The 20,330-nt window shown below is 44.7% G+C and overlaps 1 protein-coding gene across 1 annotated transcript in view; it reads right to left on the bottom strand.

Annotated features, from left to right (window-relative positions):
* The window catches only part of LOC119174271 (N-acetylglucosamine-6-sulfatase), a 46,429-nt gene that overhangs the window by 21,022 nt on the left and 5,077 nt on the right, over positions 1-20,330 (bottom strand). Inside the window, exons 3-7 of the mRNA XM_075883003.1 lie at positions 19,895-19,954; positions 19,020-19,223; positions 8,011-8,076; positions 5,248-5,346; positions 205-378 (exon numbers count right to left, since the gene is read on the bottom strand). Of these exons, the coding sequence (XP_075739118.1) occupies positions 205-378; positions 5,248-5,346; positions 8,011-8,076; positions 19,020-19,223; positions 19,895-19,954 (603 nt within the window). The remainder of the gene's footprint in view (positions 1-204; positions 379-5,247; positions 5,347-8,010; positions 8,077-19,019; positions 19,224-19,894; positions 19,955-20,330) is intronic.

The following is a 20,330-nucleotide window of genomic DNA, read 5'->3' as shown; positions in this document are numbered from 1 at the left end:
TCTTGTCATGTAAATAGTGCCGTAATTCCTTTAGACAGCTCAGGTACTTTATATCTTCTTTTTTATATGTGTTCTGAACATGTGCGTAAAGCAATGAATTAAACGTTGTGAGAAACAAACAGCACATGAACCCTAAAAGTGAACAAACTATCGATTTTCCTCTCTTATAGCGTTCTGTCAAGTTGTCGTAAATATGTAACTTACCCCGTTGACGCTGGTGTTGAAGGATGGCGTCCTGGGTGCCGTCACGTTGGGGAATGCGTTCCTGTGGCGGATCGCGGGCGTGAATGGTGCATGCGGCGAAGGCGTGCTCAACATTATGAAGAACGGACGCCTCCTGTCTGCTCGGCCCTCCAGAAATGACAAGGCCTTGGCTCTCTGCAGTGACAAGAAGGTTAGGGCGTATCGAAGCAAACTTCATCCACGTCGTCCGCGCTTTTGTGCTTAGGTTGCATAAACACTTGCAATTCAACTGAAGTGTTCAAGCACTAAAATTGCGAAGAAAAAAGGGAGGGAAATGTAGAACTGAGGATCTGCTACCTGTGAATGCGTACCTTCGCTGTTCAAGGTGGGCAACCGTGACCGTGGGCCATAAGCAGCATAGAGAGAAATCTTTCTTCAAAGAGGGGGGGGGGGGTAGAGTGAAATTACACTTGCTTCAAGTTCGTGGTTTCTTTTGTATGCCTGCGTGCGCATGTACAGGCTGTTTCAGACTTTGGGGAAATCTCAAATCACGTGGCATCATGATGCAGCCAGCGCTGCCACCACGCGCCATCAACAGCCAATGCGTGCGCAGATGATTCAGGCGAGTAGTTTTGAACCGTGCTGCCTGGTATACGGTGGCTCTTGTTTACCGCATTGCTGGCCAGCGCGCGAATATCATTGTTAGTGCAGGAACTGGGACGATAATCTGCACTAAATGTTGTATGACACCAACCTCTCGGCCTTTATTTGTGATAACGGGGTGCTACAAGCACCATTTGACGGCATACATTGATTGCTATCCCGAAACTCAGTGGTGCTGTGCGTGTTGATGAACATTTCTTCAATGTATGCACACCGCAGTACACTTCGATGAGGAAGACACAAGAATTAGCACGCAATGTGCGTTGTCTCGATTTGACTTTCAACAACAAAAAATCCCTCAACCGTAAGAGTCGTACTGCTGCGCTGGCTTAACCCGATAAAACAAGCGGGAACAAATTCAAGAATGCTTTAGGGGAGGAGAAAGCCTCAACAAGTCTCGCTAGCTGGCTCCGAAATGTAGTCTAGTTTTTACAACAGCGTTCAATAATCTGAAGTCACTCTTTTCGTTGTACACAGGACATGGTAAACCAAATAAACAACAGAGTACTACTTGTAGAACTCGATGTTGAGCTAGTTGGTACATGCCTGAATTAAAGACTCCACTTTGTGCCAAATTCACAACCACACAGAAGGGTAAATCATGTGGGCTTATTTCAGGAATGTCATGAAGCGCACCACTGGAGTGACTTACATAATATCCCTGTCGTGCTGGAAGAGCTACGTCGCCCACACAGGGCGCTGCGTCAATGACCGAGCAAGAGAACACGCTCTCAAAGTAAAGATTAAGGTCGGTGCGCACTTTAGCTCTCATGTTACTTCAGGTGGATACACAATATGCTTCATGCGGATTAGTATCATGAAAAAAAGTAAAAGCAAGGTCATTTTGGAAGCCTATTACATCAAAAAATCGGGTATAATTTGTTAGCGAAACGTCACTCAACCTGTATGAGTCGGAAGCACGTTATCTAGAGGGCATGCGTCCGATAGCGTCATTAGGTAAGTGACAGCCAAAGCATGTTGCGCATGTGTTGACTAGAACTGGGTTAATAAGAGCCTGTTTCTTCAAGGAACAAACAGTTGTAAGTGAGCACCCGTACAGTCTATGTGTTTTCTTCTTCAGTATGATTGTAAATTTGGCGCGAAGTTGACTATTTGATTCATACAGTGCTGCTCTTTTTAGAAAAGAAAAAAAATTGAAAAAAGAGAAAAACGTGTGGCAGACGAGCCCTTGTTTTGTTCAGCTAAATCTGGATCTTCTGATGGCCCACCCCCATCGTCAACAAATGAGACATGCTTTGGCGGAACACATCTATGACACCACGCATTCACTGCCGTTTAGAATTAGTGCCATCATCGCTACCGCTGGGGCCATGAACTTGGAAGCGTCACAACTTCATTTTGGCGCCGGTGAGTGAATCCTTTCTGTTGTGATTATATATTGTCGAGAATAAGGACGTTCATGTGGTTGTCCTATTCAAAGTCATTCCCGAGTTCTTTCGAATTTTCGTTGTGTTAAACCCGCTCAACTGCTCAGCAGTCACAACTGAGTGCTTTGTTTTATTTAAAGTCAATAAGAGACGACGAACAATGCATGTTCATTATCGTGTCTTCGTCATGCAGCTTACTGCGGCGCACACAAAATAAAGAAACATTTGTGAATGCAAACATTGCCACGATGTTTGGATAGAGCAAACAAGTTATGGGTTCAAATACTGTTTGTAGGACCACATTATACCAAACACAGGTCCATAGCTTGGCACTGCACAACGTTTATTGCCCCGCCACGGTGGTCTAGTGGCTAAGGTACTCGACTGCTGACCCGCAGGTCGCGGGCTTGAATCCCGGCTGCGGCGGCTGCATTTCCGATGGAGGCGGAAATGTCGTAGGCCCGTGTGCTCAAATTGGGGTGCACGTTAAAGAACCTCAGGTGGTCGAAATTTCCGGAGCCCTCCACTACGGCGTCTCTCATAATCATAGCGTGGTTTTGGGACGTTAAACCATCAAATCAATCAATCAATCAATACACAACGTTTAGTGCAGACAATCGTTTGAACTTGGGCAAGTTGGTACGGGAACAGTTGAAAAACTGCACAGCAAAACGGGGCGCAAAGAAAGAAAGGAGGCGCGATTTCGTCTTTCCTTGTTTATTGGTATCCTATCTGTGGCGCACATGTTTTTGAAAATTATTAGTGCAGAATATCGGCCCAGTTACCGCATTAACAATGACATCCGTGCACTGGCCCATAATGCGGCACGCCCACGATTCTAGTACCATTGGCAGCACTTGCCCTACCGCAGCAGTCGACGTGATTTAACTCTACACCCTTGAAGCGTCTGCGCACGCGTGAGCTGCAGCGGGCGCTCGATTGCAGTGCCAGTCGCATCGCGATGCCAGACGTACATAGAAATTTGAAACAGTCTGTACTTATGCAAAATTAAAAAAAATTGGGGGTGGGGAGAGAAAGGGTACCAGTGATCCACTGCCTTGGACTCAGCCAGGAGGAAGAGGATGTGCAATTGAGCCTTGACACTCAGTAGATATGTCAAATTTTGCGACACACAGCATGTGGCGCCATACTTCTCTGAAATCAAGGATGATTTACCCATTATATTAGCAAAACATCACGCGCCATATATCGTGGCCTCGAATTCGTCGAAACAGATATGAAGTAGCCAACACTATGCTTTCTGATGTATATATATATTACCCGGGCAAGATGCTTATCTGCTTTAGAGGAGTTTGAATCTGCACGGGATAGCCAATTAATGCAACTAGAGGATGTGACAAGCCATTCTTTTTTAAGTGTTACATTTCATATAAACCTAAGCTGGACTGAGCACATAAATAAAGTTTGAGCTAAGGTTGCATGATCAGTTGGCCTGTTACAACGAATTTGATGCTATATGCCACTTAAGCTCGTGAGACAGCTATACTATTCTCTTGTACATTCTCAGCTTAGCTATGGCTTATCAGTATGGGAGAAAGGAAACAAAACAGACTTGTAAAAATTGGCAGTACTACAACGTCGAGCTGTTCGTTTGCTAAACTTTTCAATTGGAAACATAGGGTCTTCCAAATTAATGGCGCGTTACAGTATTATTAACACTACAAACTCTTACAGAGTAAAGATCTGCATTCGACTGTTTAAGGAAGTCCCTACAAACTTTGAGGCTTTTCAAACTGGTACCTCAGTCGAGAAACAGGATACAGTTTACGCAGCGCATCAATGGTAACTAAGCAACCCAGGACAAACTAAGGCAAGCAAACCATCGAGTATGAGACTATGTGTTTATGTAATATGTATTCAACTGTTGTTCAAGTAGCCAGAAATTGTAAAATGATTCAACAATTTAATCATTTAATAATGGACATGTTCCTTAAGTCAGATGCGGATGTGTTGTTCAATTTTTAATGTAACTTTCACTACAGAAATAAAAATGATATCCGTCTATTGCACTGTAACATTATTAAATGTTATTGTTATTACTGTGGCTAATTACTACATTATTGATGTTTGTTGCTTTTATTGCATTAGTGCTTATGTTGGTCCTGTGATTACAATAATACTTTATGTCCATTACTGTCGCAACGTTATTACTATAATTGGTGGTTATAAGCTTAACATAATAATGATTATGTCCTTGTTGATTCAGCATTTCTTAAGTTGACTTATTTATTTTCAAATCTGCTGCTTCTGCTACCCCTGTGCGGTAGGGCCTGGTCAGGAGGTTTGGATCCTCATTTTGCCTTAACCTGCTTGCGAACCATGTATACGTGTTACAATTATCCACTTGTTACGTGGGATCTGCGCATTAAAATGACGAATGAAAAATATTTAGCCACGGAAAAAATATCCACGTGATTTTTTTAAATCTGTGACACCGCAACGCCTGCATGATTCTATATAATGCCAAGGCCTCACCATCATGACAGAACATGATCCGGGTCATATTCATCGAGAGCATGGAAGGTTATTTGCATCAGACCAAACCTGTCCCAGGAATGCAACCTACCTCACATTAAGCCGTATCTACTAAAATAATCCGGCATCAACTTTTCAGTTCCAAGCGCTATTTTCACTAACTGCAACTGGCAGTCCTGCCTGAAGCAATGCATCAGAAGTTAGAGTTGAGCTCTGGTGTTGTAATTTATTGTTCTATGCATGTGCTTCATCTTGGCGCACCCAGTGCGCAAAAGATGGTTCTGTAGGTAGACGAAAGCGTCCCGGCTGCTTACAGGAGTCTGACTATAGTTTTTGACCGTTGTTCGTCTTCTACCGCTTTCCTCTAAAGTAGAAAAAGACCTAACAAAGACGTTAGCAAAGGCTTAAAGTCAAAGCGAATTGCAATAACCAGCCAAGTAAGTGTTAAGCAAGCCTCACATGTAAAAAGGGAACAAATGCACTGTGGCACTATGTTGCAGTAGCAATGTCGGCTTACCAATACATCGGTAAGATAGTCCTTGTTCGGGTTGTCGCCATGCTTCTCGGCACTGCCGTTAATGGACAGCGTGTAGTTGTAGTACACGGAGTTGCCCACCTGCGAGGCAGCATCAAAACCAGTTCTAGCTGGTTGGTCGCACTAAAATATGTAAAAACTTAGGCGCGAATACGGAGATAAAGAGCACTGTAGACAAGATGGGCACAAACTACATGACCTAGTTTACTCGTAGTCGAACAGGAGCATCTCTACACAACCACAGAATCCCCCTCTGACGTGCACACCAGCTAACGCTGCCAATAACACGCCAAAAACGCGAAAAGGTACATGATGAGAACTTTTTTTTTAAGATTATAAAACATGTTCATAATATATCTTTACATCAGAGTAAATAAAACCAAGGAGCTACTTATTTTTCTAGTGATCAGATGGATGGTTTGCTGATACATTTAGAGTACTGTCCTTCTTGGGGAAGACTAATGGTCTATCTATCATTGATGTCACAATTGTCGGCAAGGAACCTTGTAACGCGTCGGCCGTGGTGTAACTGGTAAAAGTTAAGGACCAAATCAGAACCTAGAACCCGTGTTAAAAATCAAAACTATCTTCTGTGCGACTAGATCTACGACATGCCGACTAACTGCGCATAAACTGAGTAATGTACAAAAGTGATTAAACGTTAGGACTTAAGGTACTCCTCCCTCTCATACGTTGCTGTCCAAATCCCTGAGCAAATTTTGATTTCGCGCCCTACTGGTGGTTGATCATTCCTAATAAATGGCTGTGTGAAAAACACGACTGTATGAAGAACATATTTGACTAGTCATAACACAAAAATTTTGACATGTACGTCATGAATGTCGTGATTTACTATTCATAATCCTGCAGCTCTTGCCGTGGTTTCGTTCCCATGGCATGTTGCAAAACTGGTATGGTATGACATGATTGCATGGCGAACACAAGCGACAGGCCCTAACATGAAAATGATTGCATGCGTGTCATGTAACGACATGTCTACGTGCCACGCTCATGATGTGGTCGCGGCCGTTTTGCTAGCGTCGCATATACCAAATTAGGTATTACAGTACGTGAATGGATGACAAAGGTATCTGACTGGTGCAAACATGATAACCATGAGATGCTTGGCATGTAACAACATGACTACATTCCACGCTCATGATGCACTGGCGACCGTTTCACTAGCTTCACTTATACTACATTTAGTATTACGGGACGTGAATGAATGATATAGGTAAATGACACATCCAAACATGATAATCACGACATGCGTGTCATGTAACAACTTGACTACATGCCACACTCATGATGAGCTCACTGGTGTTTCGCTAGCTTCACAAATGTCAAATTTTTAATACGTTACGTCAATGGATGACGAAGGTACATGACTGGTGCAAACATGATAATCAAGAGATGCATGTCGTGTGAGAACATGACTACATTCCACATTCGAGGTGCCAATACATTTCGATGTGACGCGGTGCCCGTGCTCGCCGGCGTTCATTTCGCCGCGTCAGCCCGGCGTTGCCATGCCGGGCACCTGTTTTGCCATATAATCGCAGGCGTGCGCCACCCTGCGTTGCTTTGAGGCAAGCGCGTTCAAGCGCGTCTGGCGTTCCTCCGTCATGAAAAGAGGGAGATGCAGTGTTGTCTGGGTAACGCATCGGCACGAATTTCACGCTGGTTGCCGTCGGGCCACGCCGACGGACGCTGGTCGCGCCTGTCACGCCTGGCGTCAGACTATAAACTGCTCGCGTTTTGCTAACGTAGCGTCGCTGTGCCCAGCGTGCGCGCGCGTCAACGCTACATTAGATTATATTGGGCCCTTCATGATGCTCTCGTGGTCGTTTCGCTAGCTCCACATATACCAATTTCGGTGTTACGTGACGTCATTGAATCACAAAATATATGACTGGTGCAAACATGATAATCATGACATGCCTGTCATGTAAAAACATGACACCATACCACGCTCATAACGTGCTCATGGCCGTTTCGCTAGCACCACATATACTAAATTAGATATCACGTGACGTGAACAGATGACAAATGTAAACATGACAATCATGACAAATGGAAACATGATAATCATGACACGTAAGTCATGTACGGCATCATTTACCTCCACCTCGTAACGTTGTGCCGATTTTAAAGTGACCCATCAACATTTCTAATTCGTGATTCGCATAACATTGACTCCCCTGTACGTGGGATCTGCCATTTTTTAGTACATAAGAAGAAGTCCCAGTTATACGTAGTGCCAGTTATACACAGTCATACAGTTATACATGGGCGTGGAGTTCACACCAATGGTGCGTCTCATAGTCCCGGTTTATGGCACAGGAGATACAAAAGTTATTTTTCATGATTGCTTATTTTTGCTCGGTGTTTTTTCCACTTCAACAATATTGTCGACACGAAATAGTACTTTGGACTAATCATTTTTCAGGTGAAAACAATGGTGTTTTCTTTTGGTGAGGAAGCAAAGAAATTCGCGGTATTAGGTAACTGTCATTGATTGAGGCCAGATAATGAGATATTTTTCTATTAATTGTTATAAGTATATGTGTCGACTGCATCTCCCAGTATTCGAACCCTTTATCGCTCAAGTTAACTTTTGAAAATTGGCCTTGCCTAATGTCCCATGGTAAGGACTCAATAAGTAATCGGTAAATAATTTACTGTTGAAACTGGATTGAAGAGCACCTAAGTGTCATGCGAACCGTGCACACTGTTGATGCTTACCAGTCCATTCCAGTTGGTCCATCCAGGCGGCACATGTTGCACACCACCTGCCTTCTTGTGACCGTACTGCAACAGAAACGTATCACCTCAACCTCAACTAGTCGCCTTTATCAGGCAATTGAGTACTCGAAGAACATGCATAAAGTACCAAAGACGAAAACGCTCACATTGGCTCTGAGTTTTTGCGCTCACACAAACTATATATACATATACACACACACACACACACACACACACACACATATATATATATATATATATATATATATATATATATATATATATATATATATATATATATATATATATATATATATATATTGAGAGTAATAATTCATTATGCCAGTTCGTTTTCGTGAAGATTTGGGTTATTGGGTTATAACACAACGGGAGTGTTGTCAACAAGGAAGATAAATATATTTATCTTTGTTGACAACGCTCCCGTTGTGTTATATCCCATACACACACATATATATATATAACGGATACACACATACGCGACGCTACCAGTGGAGAACTTTTGATGAGATTTCATTTGCTGGAATTGATTGAGAACGTAACTTAGAGTGGACATAACGGATAGAGTTCTCATTTATTGTCTTGAAGCAAAACAATGCAGTGATAGGTAATAAAATTAAGACTGGCGAGACAATTCCTTATCTGTCCTTGTGTTGCATTGCGCTACAACTTTTCTTCAAAAGTTCATGAACAAACTGGTTTAAGAAAGTATCTTGCAAAGTTATATCGCATTTTCCAGTCGAAAGTATTAAAAAGGTTTCCCAATCAGAGATGCCTAAAGAAATGAGTCTGAAATTTCCAACTTGGAAAATGTGTGTCCTTAGGCGAAAAAAAAAGAGAAATATAAGCATGGAGTTAAGTATTGTGAATATGCGCTGAAAACAAATATAAAACCATTCTGTACCTTCATTCGGGACTCAAGCAGGCAAAAAATCACAGCATATCCACGAAGTGAATGATGATGACTTGGCCGAAGCGTCTGTCTGTCTGTCTGTCTGTCTGTCTGTCTGTCTGTCCGTCCATCCGTCCATCTTTCTACCTCTTTTTCTGTCCGTCTGTCTGTCTGTATGCCCGTGTGTCTGTATGTCTCTCCATTTGTCTGTCTGAACGTGTACCTGTCTGTACGTCTGTCTCTCCATCTGTCCATCTGGCCGGTTATGCCTGACGTAGGACAAGGGTAGACCGAGAGGAGCTTCGCCCCTAAAAGTGGCTGACGATTTAGAGTACTCGGTACTCTACTATAGGAGAGCGGAAAGCCGTCCCTTGGGCCTCACATTTTATGAGGTCACATCGACAAAAATTACGCCTGACGACTGAGAAATGTTCGAAACAAAAATTGGCAGCATATCCACGGAGTGAATGATGTAGAGTGGGGCGTAGCATTTGTCCGTCCATGTTCTTGCTTCCGTCCGTCCATGCGCCCGTCTGTGTGACCGTCCATGCGTCCATCCGCCCGTCCGTGCGTGCGTCTGTTCGTGCGGCTGTCCCTGCGTTCGTCCATGCATCCGCCCTTGCGTCCGTTCATGCATCCATCCGTGCATCTGTCTGTGTGTCCGTTCGTCCATCTATTCAACACTTCAAGTACCACCATCTCGCATCTTGTCATCATATATTCCCTATATAGAAGCACCGCCATACAGCGGACAATCCAAGGACTAAACGAGAGGTGGCCCACGCACACTTTCTTACGGCTTGCGCTTCGTGTCTACTTCCCACCTTTGAACCACCTCGAGTTCATGGCATATACTAGTTCACTATATTCATGACACTGCGGCCCCAATGCTCGCTAAACCTTTCTAAAACCATGGAGGTTACGCCCAGCGAGTATAACGTAGCAACGCATTCTTGTCAGATAGTGCTCAATATACATGTTAATGGCTGCTAATGGGAATTGCAGCGTGCGCGATAACTAAAAGCCGAACGCTCCTGTCTCTCATTCGCCATTAGCAGCCATTGACATGTACATTAGGCACTATTTTTATTGTTCAACAACGCACAGAAGAAATCTTTCACCGGCACCACCTTGGAGGTCAAAATGTTATACTTGTTACATACTACAACGGCTACGAGGGACAAATGAGTGCCGCTATAATAAGCTTCGCCCGTAAATGTCACAGATTTGCCGCAAAAGCGAAGCAATGAACGCGATAGGAACAAATTCAAAGGTCACGCGCAGAACGGCAAGCAGCTCAAAACGTGCCCCGCGTTTCTCACGCACAAAGAACGCACGAAACGTACTTCGCTGTACTGTTCCTCGTTACTTTGCTGTGTGTTAAAAGCGCGCCATTTTCGCAAATGGAGGCTGTGCAACGACTGCAGTGACCTTTTATTGTGCGCCCGGTAACTCCAAACGAATCGCTCTGATGAAACTCAAAGGCTGGCCAAGACGTACAATTCTCCCCAATGCAAGATAAGGGCACGTGATCGAACGTCACCCCCTTATTCTCTATGCGGGCCAAACCACGCGTGAGAGATCACAGCCGCCGTGCGCTTACTGCGCCATCTTGCTGATAATGCTGCAAAAAAACGCCAGTTCCCCCCGTGATGCCCACCAACAGTGGTAAGTAGTAGATATATATAGCTTGCCGTTTGAACGTTGAAGGAGGTACCTCTTGGTGGTATAGTGGTCAACGCCTCGCATTCACTACGCGGAGGTCTCACGTTCGATTCGGCGCGCCGGAGTCTTTCTGGTATTTTTTCTTTCTTACGTTTTATTATATATAGAGATACGTATACAAATTCGGTGCACGACATCGATGTTGGCGGCGAAATCCACCTTAGAATGTCCTTATAACTGTCATCGCAATTAAATGTTCGACAATTTAGAATACAATGCACTTTACTTTGAGACAGTATCAAGCTACCCCGTCAATGAACTGTCTTTAGAAAAAGTGCGTAATGATTTAGAGTACTAGATACTCTACTATGGGAAAGCTGAAAGCCGTCCCGTCGTTAGCGCCAACCTCTTCTATCGTGTGTGTTTACCGAAAGTGGTTTACGATTAAGAGTACTTGTTACTCTACTACGGGAGAGCATAGAGCCGTCCCAGGGTAGTGATTACACAACTGGTCAACTACGGACCCTCACAATTTTAGCACCTGGACCCCAAGAAAAAACGATAGTTACCTAAACCTTGTCTTTCTCTGCCGTCATTCTTTCTCAAGTTATCCGAGTTAATTCTCACCACGCACTCTCTTCACATTCTTATAAGTAGAGAAAATAAAAAAAAATCAACAGAAATTACTTTAGTTTTTACAAGATCTTTAAGCAAAGTAATGAGAAGCTTTCAGTCCATGTCCATTTTTATAGTTCACCCTATTGTAAGATCTGCTCGCTGAATCAATTTCACAGAAGGAGAGGTTAGACCACGAAGTTCATGAAAGAATTGCTGCGTATCCACATAGTGATTGATGATGAGTTGGTCAAAGCTTGGTAGGGTTTTATCGGCCAACCGGAAATCATCCACAGGCTGCGTCTGTCTGTCTGTCTGTCTGTCTGTCTGTCTGTCTGTCTGTCTGTCTGTCTGTCTGTCTGTCTGTCTGTCTGTCTGTCTGTCTGTCTGCCTGTCTGTCTGTCTGTCTGTCTGTCTGTCTGTCTGTCTGTCTGTCAAATATATGAAATCGTCCCCTATACGAAAACCATTAACGCGATCTAGTGATATGTTGTAAGAACACATACTCACAACGTCCTTTATTCAGCAATTCATAAACTATATGTGGCTACATACTACTGCTACTGCTACAGAGGAGGGAACGGCCACACCCTAAAGAGCTTCGCCTCTGAAACAAGGGTTCTACACTTGGCTTCGTGGTTACGAGAAGCGCTGACGAACACTCCTGGGTTTTGCATGCGCATAAATACTGTTGTGACCCGGGTCAGTAGGCGCCATGTTGTCGCTGAGAAACGTAGCTGGGCTGCGCTCCCACGCCCAGAACCCCACTTCTCTCGGAATCAGCGTCCAGCGGCGGGGAGCAACAAAAGAACTAGAAGACAGTCCGTGAGCCAATGTTCCTACAAGCAATTCCTCTGGGCCGGCTTGTTTAGTGAGACAGTGAAGTAGAACGACCGCACAGGTCGTGTATACACGATTTAAATATCCACTCCTTGGCTACCCTTCCTGGGAAAGGTGGAAGAAGTAACCCAACCGCGAAATTGTTCCGGGAAGAAACCCCGTTTCCCTTCTCTACAGAGTATCGCGTAAAAAGGTGCAATGACTATTCGGCGCACCCTGTGTTACTCACTGATGCCATGTGCGCGGTGTCTTGTGTGTGTGATTGGTCTTCCAATCAAGGAGGAGGAGCTGACAGAGTTTATAACAACGCTGCAGAGTGCTGGACGTTTCTCTAAACCATGTAACGATTCAACCACCATGCTCGTGGTTTGTGAAACTCTCAACCTTTCTAGGCTGTAAATAATTGTAAATAATGCCATAATCCTGTTTGTTTTTTGTATCCCCATCTTGTCAGCGTTTGTTTCCTGCACTCTAAGTTACGCCACGCTACCACAAGAGGCTGGGTCCGACGTATCCCTGACGTTCCGGCAAACCACGTAAGCGGAGAAGCATCGGGTAGACCCCGGTCTGCAACAACTGGTGATCAGCGCTGGGATTCGAAGCGACTACTGGTGACCAGTGCAGGCATCCGCAACAACTGGTGATCGGTGGTGGGATACGAAGTTACAAGCAAGTGACAGTAACTGTCGGCCCACAGGAAGCGGCTGGCTCAAGTCATGAATCACGTAAGGGCGAGTGCTTGGCTTTTCCTTTGAGTGAACCAGGCTCTAAAAGAGTGTAAATTTTAGAACTGGTAGTTAACTTTGCCGCAAGACTCAGTTTCGCCGTTTCGGGAAGCTATTTTTGGAAGTATCGAGTACTCAGTACGATCATGGACTTACGGAAGGGAGCTGCAGAAGTCAGACTTGTTGGTGTTGTTTGAGAAATCGGGGATTGATACAAATGGTTTTGCACAAAAACCCATAATCATACAAGTGAATAATGATTTGGGGGCTGATGATGAGGAACTAAGGGAAGAATGGGACCTCATCATTGAAAGAAAGTTGAGAGCAGCTCAGATGGAAAGAGGGAAGACGAAAGACTAGACCAAAAGTTAAAGTTTTTCGAACAAGATAATGAGTTGAGTAAGAGATTGGGACCCCAGCGAGAAGTACTTCTTGTCGACAATAGGGCAGAGTTCGAGATGTCTAAATACATGCAGCCATATGAGGTATCATGGGATATGGGCCTGTATTTTAGACTCTTTGAATGAAAGCGTAGGCAACTGTCGTGTGAACGAGGCACTTGGTGTCAGAAGCTACTCACGGTTCTGCCCTGCGTGGCAGCGAATGTTGTGGCGCGACTCAGTGAGCAGGACGCCAAAAACTACGAAGTTATTCAAGCAGAGCTAATCAGAAGATTCGAAACTTATGTTAGCAAAAAGAAACACTCAGACCGGAGTCTGAAAGCGAGGCGCGTCGCAAAGCGCCGGAAGTTGAGGCGCATCATTAAACGCGAGAAGAGCAGATGGCGCCAGAGAAGGGCCCGCGTTTTCTAGAATCCATCAAGGTGGAGTATGCTGAGAACGAGGTCTTGGCTGGTCTGAAAATAGGGAGGATATCGAAAGACGCGTCTTGCGTGGACGAGGAAGGTGCCAGCAGCCTTAATGGGCCCAGTAAGGAGCTGGAAACCTTCTTCGTGTCTCAAGAAGACGTTTCGACATCGTCGAATGTTGACATGATTAGCGCAGTGTCCGATGAGAGCAATAACGCCACGCTTCAGCAGTGCAGCCATACCATCGAGGTGGTTTGCGATCATCGAAGAAAAAGAAAGAAGCGGAACCGTTCAGAACTGGGTAAGCCTTGGACAGGTTCCACTCCGTCGCAAGAAAGATGAAAGGGTATGAGCCATTAAATCGCTCCAGGAAACGCAATGGTGGCGTTTAGGCAGGCACAAGTGGCAAACCAGGTTCTGAGGGGAAAAAGGAGGTGCGTCACCACAAGGAAAGGTGCGATTCAGTTCGACAACTTCAGGAAGGGGACCTTGCTCGAAGGGTCGACGTCGAAAGATCACAATAGCTAAAAAAACGCATCAGGGCGAACACAAATGGGCAATGGCCCCAATTTTCCCCTGTTTCTGGCGTCCCTTTGAAATTCCCGAGGGGAACAGGCCGAAGTGTAAAATGAGGTGTGACGGCAGTGCACTGCTTAGAGTGTGTGGATTTTGTAGGTTCTGGCGTGCTCGAAAACTGCGGTGACCACGACCCCATCGGGTACGATTCAAAAGAACTTAGTTGAGAAAGGGGAAACGGTCAGTTTAAGTAACTTTTGCACAGGCGTGTTAAATATGGTTACTGAGTGTTGCATCGGAGGTGCGTATTTGAACCCTTTTAGTTTTGTAAGTTACGTAATGTGGAGTAAATTTTTAGAAAGAAAACTCCCAAACCAAAAGCTGAAAATTAGCATCGAAGTGATTAATAAATTAGTGCGAAATCGTGCAGAAGGCAAAAGCTGGAAAAAATGTGTTATTTTTATAGTGTTTTATAGGTTTAGTGTAATGTCATATGCCTTCACTGTCATGTGGATGTGGCGTGAATGAGCATTTTAGGGAAGAATATGTTAACATAGACCTAATTATTTCGTAAAATGATTAAGCTTGGCATGACACCGTGGAGTTGTCGTTACGCGCTATAAGAATTGAAAGACATCTAGTGCACGGTTTTAGCATAAAACCTGTGCGATTGTTGTGAGGTGCTTTTGACGTGATTTTTCCTAGAGAGAGAGAGAAAGAGAGAGAGAGGTTTTATTTACAGAGAGGTAGAGAGGTCGGCCTGAGTTATAGTTTGCTCTGGCCTAGTACTCTACATTAGGGAAGGGTGACTGGGGAGTGAAATATTGATGAATGACGATGGTAAGGTAGAGAGATGATATGTTCTTATTTGGCTTGGTAACTCTACAGACGTGCATCCAGTCCAGTGGCTTCTAAGCAAGCGATGATGGCTCGTATAACCACATGTGTGCTTCTGGCGTCAGGCCAAGTACCTAACACAACCTCATCGATTAATAGTCGATTAATATATCGGCCAATCGAAGATATCAGTTGCTGACGTTCGCTTGCATATGCTGGACAGTCGTAAAATATATGTTTGAGCGTTTCTGGCAACAGACAGTCAGCACAATTGGGACCTGTGTCATCACAACCAATCAAGTGGGTGTAACGTCTCATGTAAGCCACACCGAGGCGAATGCGTTGGATAATGCATGAGATGCTTCGCTTTAACTTTTGAGGCATACGGAACTTCATTTCCGGGTCCCATTTGTGCAGCTGCTTGTGCTGGTGTTCTGGTTTCTGCCAGTGCTCCAAGATGAAGTTGCGCATTACGCGTCGAAGTAGGATGTCAGTATCTTGTCGAGAAAATGCGATGCACACTTCCAGGGCACTATTTAAAGCTCTCTTAGCTTCAGCGTCCGCCTGTTCTTTGCCCATTATGCCACAATGAGCAGGTATTCATTGAAATGTTACATGATGTCTATTTTTTGTAGCAATGTTAAGAAGCTCTGCAGTTTCAATCGATAAAGTATGATATGAACCTTGTCTCATGAAGCCATCGATGGTTTGAAGAGCAGCTTTGGCATTGCACAGTATTGTGCATTTACGAGCGGGTTCTGTCGACATGAAACGTATTGCCTCCCGAATAGCAACAAGTTCCGCGGCTGTTGATGTGGTCTTGTGATCTATCTTGAAACGACGAGCTATCTTAATCTGCGGGATGACAAAGGCTGCGGCGGAGTTACGCGACGTAGTAGATCCTTCGGTATATTCGTGCGCCACACCATCGTACATAGTATAAATGTGCAGCAGTGCAAGTTGCTTTAGGCCGATCGATGATACAAGGGACTTCTTCATTATCCCAAGAATCTGAAGTATGACAAGTGGTCTAGGCAGGAGCCATGGAGGTATCTCAGGAACACGTGGGGGAGAGAGTCTTGGCGGTATGATGTTCTCGAGCCACGATATAGCTCTTGAATAACTGCAGTCTCGGTGGCTGGCAGTTAGCGCTGATAGGGGAGGTTGCCTGTGTCGAGTCAACAGGTCAAGGTGGACTCGAAGAGGCTCGTAAAGCACATATACTTTGTTTGGACAAGCCCGAGCTTCGGCGAGAGTCGCCGATTTTTCCTAGGATTATTGTTGTGTTGTACATAAGGTGTAACAGCGTAATGTAAGAATGTTAGACGAACTGTGAAAGCTGAAGCTTTTGGTTGGTAGCGCCGTGCGTTTTGCAGCGCTGTAGGAAGGATATTAAGTGAAAACGCTCAGGAGAGCTCAGTGGTTTTTTTTTAATCAAAGGCGTTGGCATAGGCAGGTAAGTTTAACCCCCTGAACTTACTAGAAGGCAGTGTTTGTTCCTAATGTTGTGTTGCTTCACTTTAAGGGCGATTGATTAAGCGATCATATGAGCGAAACAGTAACTTTTTTCTAATGTTCAGTAAATGAATAATATTTTGGCCACAGCATAGGTCAAAGTTTCAGGAAAGCTAGATAGCTTAATGTCTCAGTAGACAGTTATTGGCAGCTGTAGACAAAGACAGACGTTGGGACAATAGTAGCGCTCGCTGAATCCAAATTTATTCGGCATTCGCGTACTTGACCGATGCTTTCCCCGGGACACAACTTATGAAAGTAGTCAGTGATGAAAAAGAGGAGGCAGGAGAGGCAATACTTATCGTCCTCCGGTTTTGAGAGCTTCTGTTTACGATCGAGAATGCACGGTCCGGTGCAATGTGAGATATCGAGGCCTAGGTGTCATACTGCCAGGACGACAGTGACAACGAGTATGATGCGCTCTACTTGAGCCAGAAATTGGGTTTTCGAGAGATGACGTACTGCGCTTCAGAAAAAGAGTGTGCTTGCCTTGTGTAGGGCATTCATCAGTGGCAGTGTTATCTCAGGAGAGCTAAATTTAAAGTAGAGACAGACTTTTGTCCCCTTACGTGGCTGCAAACTGTGACATCGAAGAACAGTCGCCTTGTGAGGTGGAGCTTGATTCTTCAAAAATATCATTTTGACAATAGGTATAAGAAGGGCAAATTGAATGGAAACGCTGACGCGCTCAGCCGCTCTTTCTAAGCTATCTAAGGGTGCTCTTGGTGTATCAAATTTGATATTTTTGTTTTTTTTTTCGTGCAACCTATTATGTGAAATGTGTAAGGTAGCACGTGTGGTTTCTCAGTGCAAGTGAGTCCAGACAGTTTTGAGTGTAAGTTTTTGGTTAAAGCTAGTAATGAAAATTGGTTTGCCATCCCTCTTTTGGCTTGGTTTGTTCAAAGGGGGCCGAGTGCTTGCTTGTGCATGCTATCGAGTTTCAGAGGTGCTGTCGAAGTTTTCGGCAATTACTCAGACAATGCTACAAGCGAAGGCGAGTTCCTGGCATTCAACTATGGACCCTTTCTTCGTCCCTTCGAGCAGCAGTGGTGACTGCTGCCCTACATGACTCATCTGGCGAGGGGGAAGCTGTCGTGACCCACGTCAGTAGCCGCACTGCTACCGCTGAGAAACGATCCGGGCTGCGCTCCCACGCCCGGAACCCCAGTTCTCTCGGAACCAGCGTCTAACGGTGGGGAGCAACAGAAGGATTAGAAGATTGTCCGTGAGCCAATGTCCCTGCAAGCAATTCCTCCAGGCCGGGTTGTTTAGCGCGACGGCAAAGCAGACCGACCGCACAGGTTGTGTCTACGCAATTGAAGTATCCACTCCTTGGCTGCTCTTCCTGGGAAAGGTGGAAGAAGCAACCCAACCGCCAAGTTGTTCCGGGAAAGATCCCCGTTTTCATTTTCTACAGAGCGTTGCGTCAATAGGTGCAATAACCATTCGGCGGACCATGTGTTACTGACTGATGCCCTGTGGGCGGTGTCTTGTGTGTGTGATTGTTCCAAACAAGGAGGAGGAGCCCGAGAGGGTTTATAACGACGCCGCAGATTTCTGGATGTTGCTCTGAACCATGTAACGATACAGCCACCACGCTCGTGGTTCATGAAACTCTCAACCTCTCTATTCTGTAAATAAGTGTAAAGAGTGCCATAAACCTGTTTGTTTTTCGTATCCCCATCTTGTGAGCGTTCGTTTCCTCCACTCTAAGTTACGCCACGCTACCACAAGAGGCCGAGTCCGACGTATCCCTGACGTTCCGGCAACCCACGTAAGCGGAGAAGCGTCGGGTAGACCCCGGTCTGCAACAACTGGTGATCAGCGCTGGGATTCAAAGCGACTACTGATGAACAGCACAGAGATTCGCAACAATACCTAATAAAATGCACGGGATGATGACCACCTTCATAGCTGACTTGGTAGAGCATCGGACGCGTTATACAAAGGTTGCGGGTTATGCCCCTGCCGGGGGCAAGTAATTTATTGGTCCACTTTAATTTATTCACATTTTGTCATAATTACTAACAACACCCGCTGTGCTTTCCTTGACTTGATTATTGGTTGTTATTAATTTCGAATTTGTTAGAAAATATAGTGTGAACCAATGCGATATATAAATTAACAACTTGCATAAGATCGTTAGTGCACACGTCTCAAGTAAGTCGCTTTTCCCAGGTTCATTGTTTTTTGAAAAAAAGTAGGACTTTTAGCTCAGGCTGGTAGCTCTATAAACGGCAAATGCAGTGAAAAACAGAAATGGCATTTAAGCTTTCGAGGCGACAATAAAGCGAGTTAATAAATAACCGCAGAAGGAACATTCTCAGTTCTTGTTTATCTTCTGAAACTCCATGTGCTTCCAGTTGACACAGCAACAATAGATCAAGTCAAACTATTGGCCACGACATTCACGATTCCGTAAAAATTTAACACTAAATGCTTAAGTGACGGTGGTAAAGTTATGTCTTTGCAAAATGTTTTTTTCCACTATATAAAACATTAAGCCGGTATGATCAAAAGCAACCCTTCCGACACACCCTTGTCTGAACTTGAGTTCATTCGAATTCGCTAGCCTCACCCGGTTGAGATATTTCCCCGCATAGAAGGTCTCGTATCCGGCCTTCTGTAAGTCCACAGCGAACGCGCTGCGCTCGGGTCCGCGCTGCCAGTGCTGCGAGCTGCATCCTCCGGACAGCGAGTTGTTGAAGACTCCAACGTTGTGCACATACCGACCCGTCAGGATGCTAGAGCGGCTAGGGCAGCACAGGGGCGTCGTCACGTACTGCGTCCAATATCAGAAACAGACGCTGTGTCTTAGTTCAAAAAGTCTTTATCTTGCAAGTGCCTGTAGCCGGCGGTCAGCAGTCCTCGGTATGCCTGATGGCCTGATTGGCTTGAATTCTTTCACACGAACAATTCAAGAGTAAGTTATTGGTTAAAAAACTTCTTGTATTCGTCAGTAATCTTTCTCCGCAACACAATGGATGTCTGCATGCTGCCATAAATTGTAGTATGGAAAACACGCAATGTAACGAACCAGTTCTTGGCGTAACAGTGCACATCTTCAGATTGCATCAATACTGTGTTGATACTACTATCATTAGATGGGTCATGAAAATATCGATACATTATCATATGAGCCGATAATCAATAGCAACTAGAAGCTTTCAGCCAGTAATTGTAATATGCGAATAACTTCAGTAGACTCCACACAGGGCATGCCTTTTTTTAAACGTATTGACGTAGTATATTCGTATGTTTCATCTTTCATGTCACGGTATCCTTAACTCTACTTCGCTAGAGATCATATGGCAAGATTTAGGACGAGACATACATTTTTCGCATTTACACATACGGTGCTTGTGAAACCTCCTGTTGCTTTCTATAGAATGTTTCACTTTAGTAAAGGAACACCGACCATTGCTCACGAGACCCCTCAAAATCTTCACTCACCGCGTTTGCGAAAGTCACTCCACCATCTCCAATGAGCTGGCGCGTCCTCACAAGTGGTTTCTGCGGGTATCAAGGTGGGTATAGGGAGAAAAATGCGTTCTCATGTTTCTCCGATTGATGCTGTGGTAGAAAAGCACAAAATACGGTGGTGTACGGCTAGGCACAACCTACCCACATTCGCATCGCTTGTCGAAAAAGAATAAAATGAAACCATATATACCTCTCTAAAGTAGCTGCAGCAGAGCGCTTTCATGCTACAATAAATGTAGTCCGGGCCAAAGATTGCCAATGTGCGTCCCTTAGGCCCTTCGCATAAAGCTGGGTTTGTTAGAGCATTTCGACAGGGCATCGCTGACTATACCTACAAATAGGTGTGGTCCTCTCGAACAAAAGGGGTGGTTAAAAATACGCCTTCAATTAGTCATTCTTCAGGTAG

The sequence above is a fragment of the Rhipicephalus microplus genome, unplaced genomic scaffold, assembly GCF_043290135.1.
Source record: "Rhipicephalus microplus isolate Deutch F79 unplaced genomic scaffold, USDA_Rmic scaffold_15, whole genome shotgun sequence".
NCBI classification, from domain to species: Eukaryota; Metazoa; Arthropoda; class Arachnida; order Ixodida; family Ixodidae; genus Rhipicephalus; species Rhipicephalus microplus.
The sequence above is the reverse complement of the archived record's forward strand: the minus strand, read 5'-3'. Positions and strand labels throughout refer to the sequence as shown.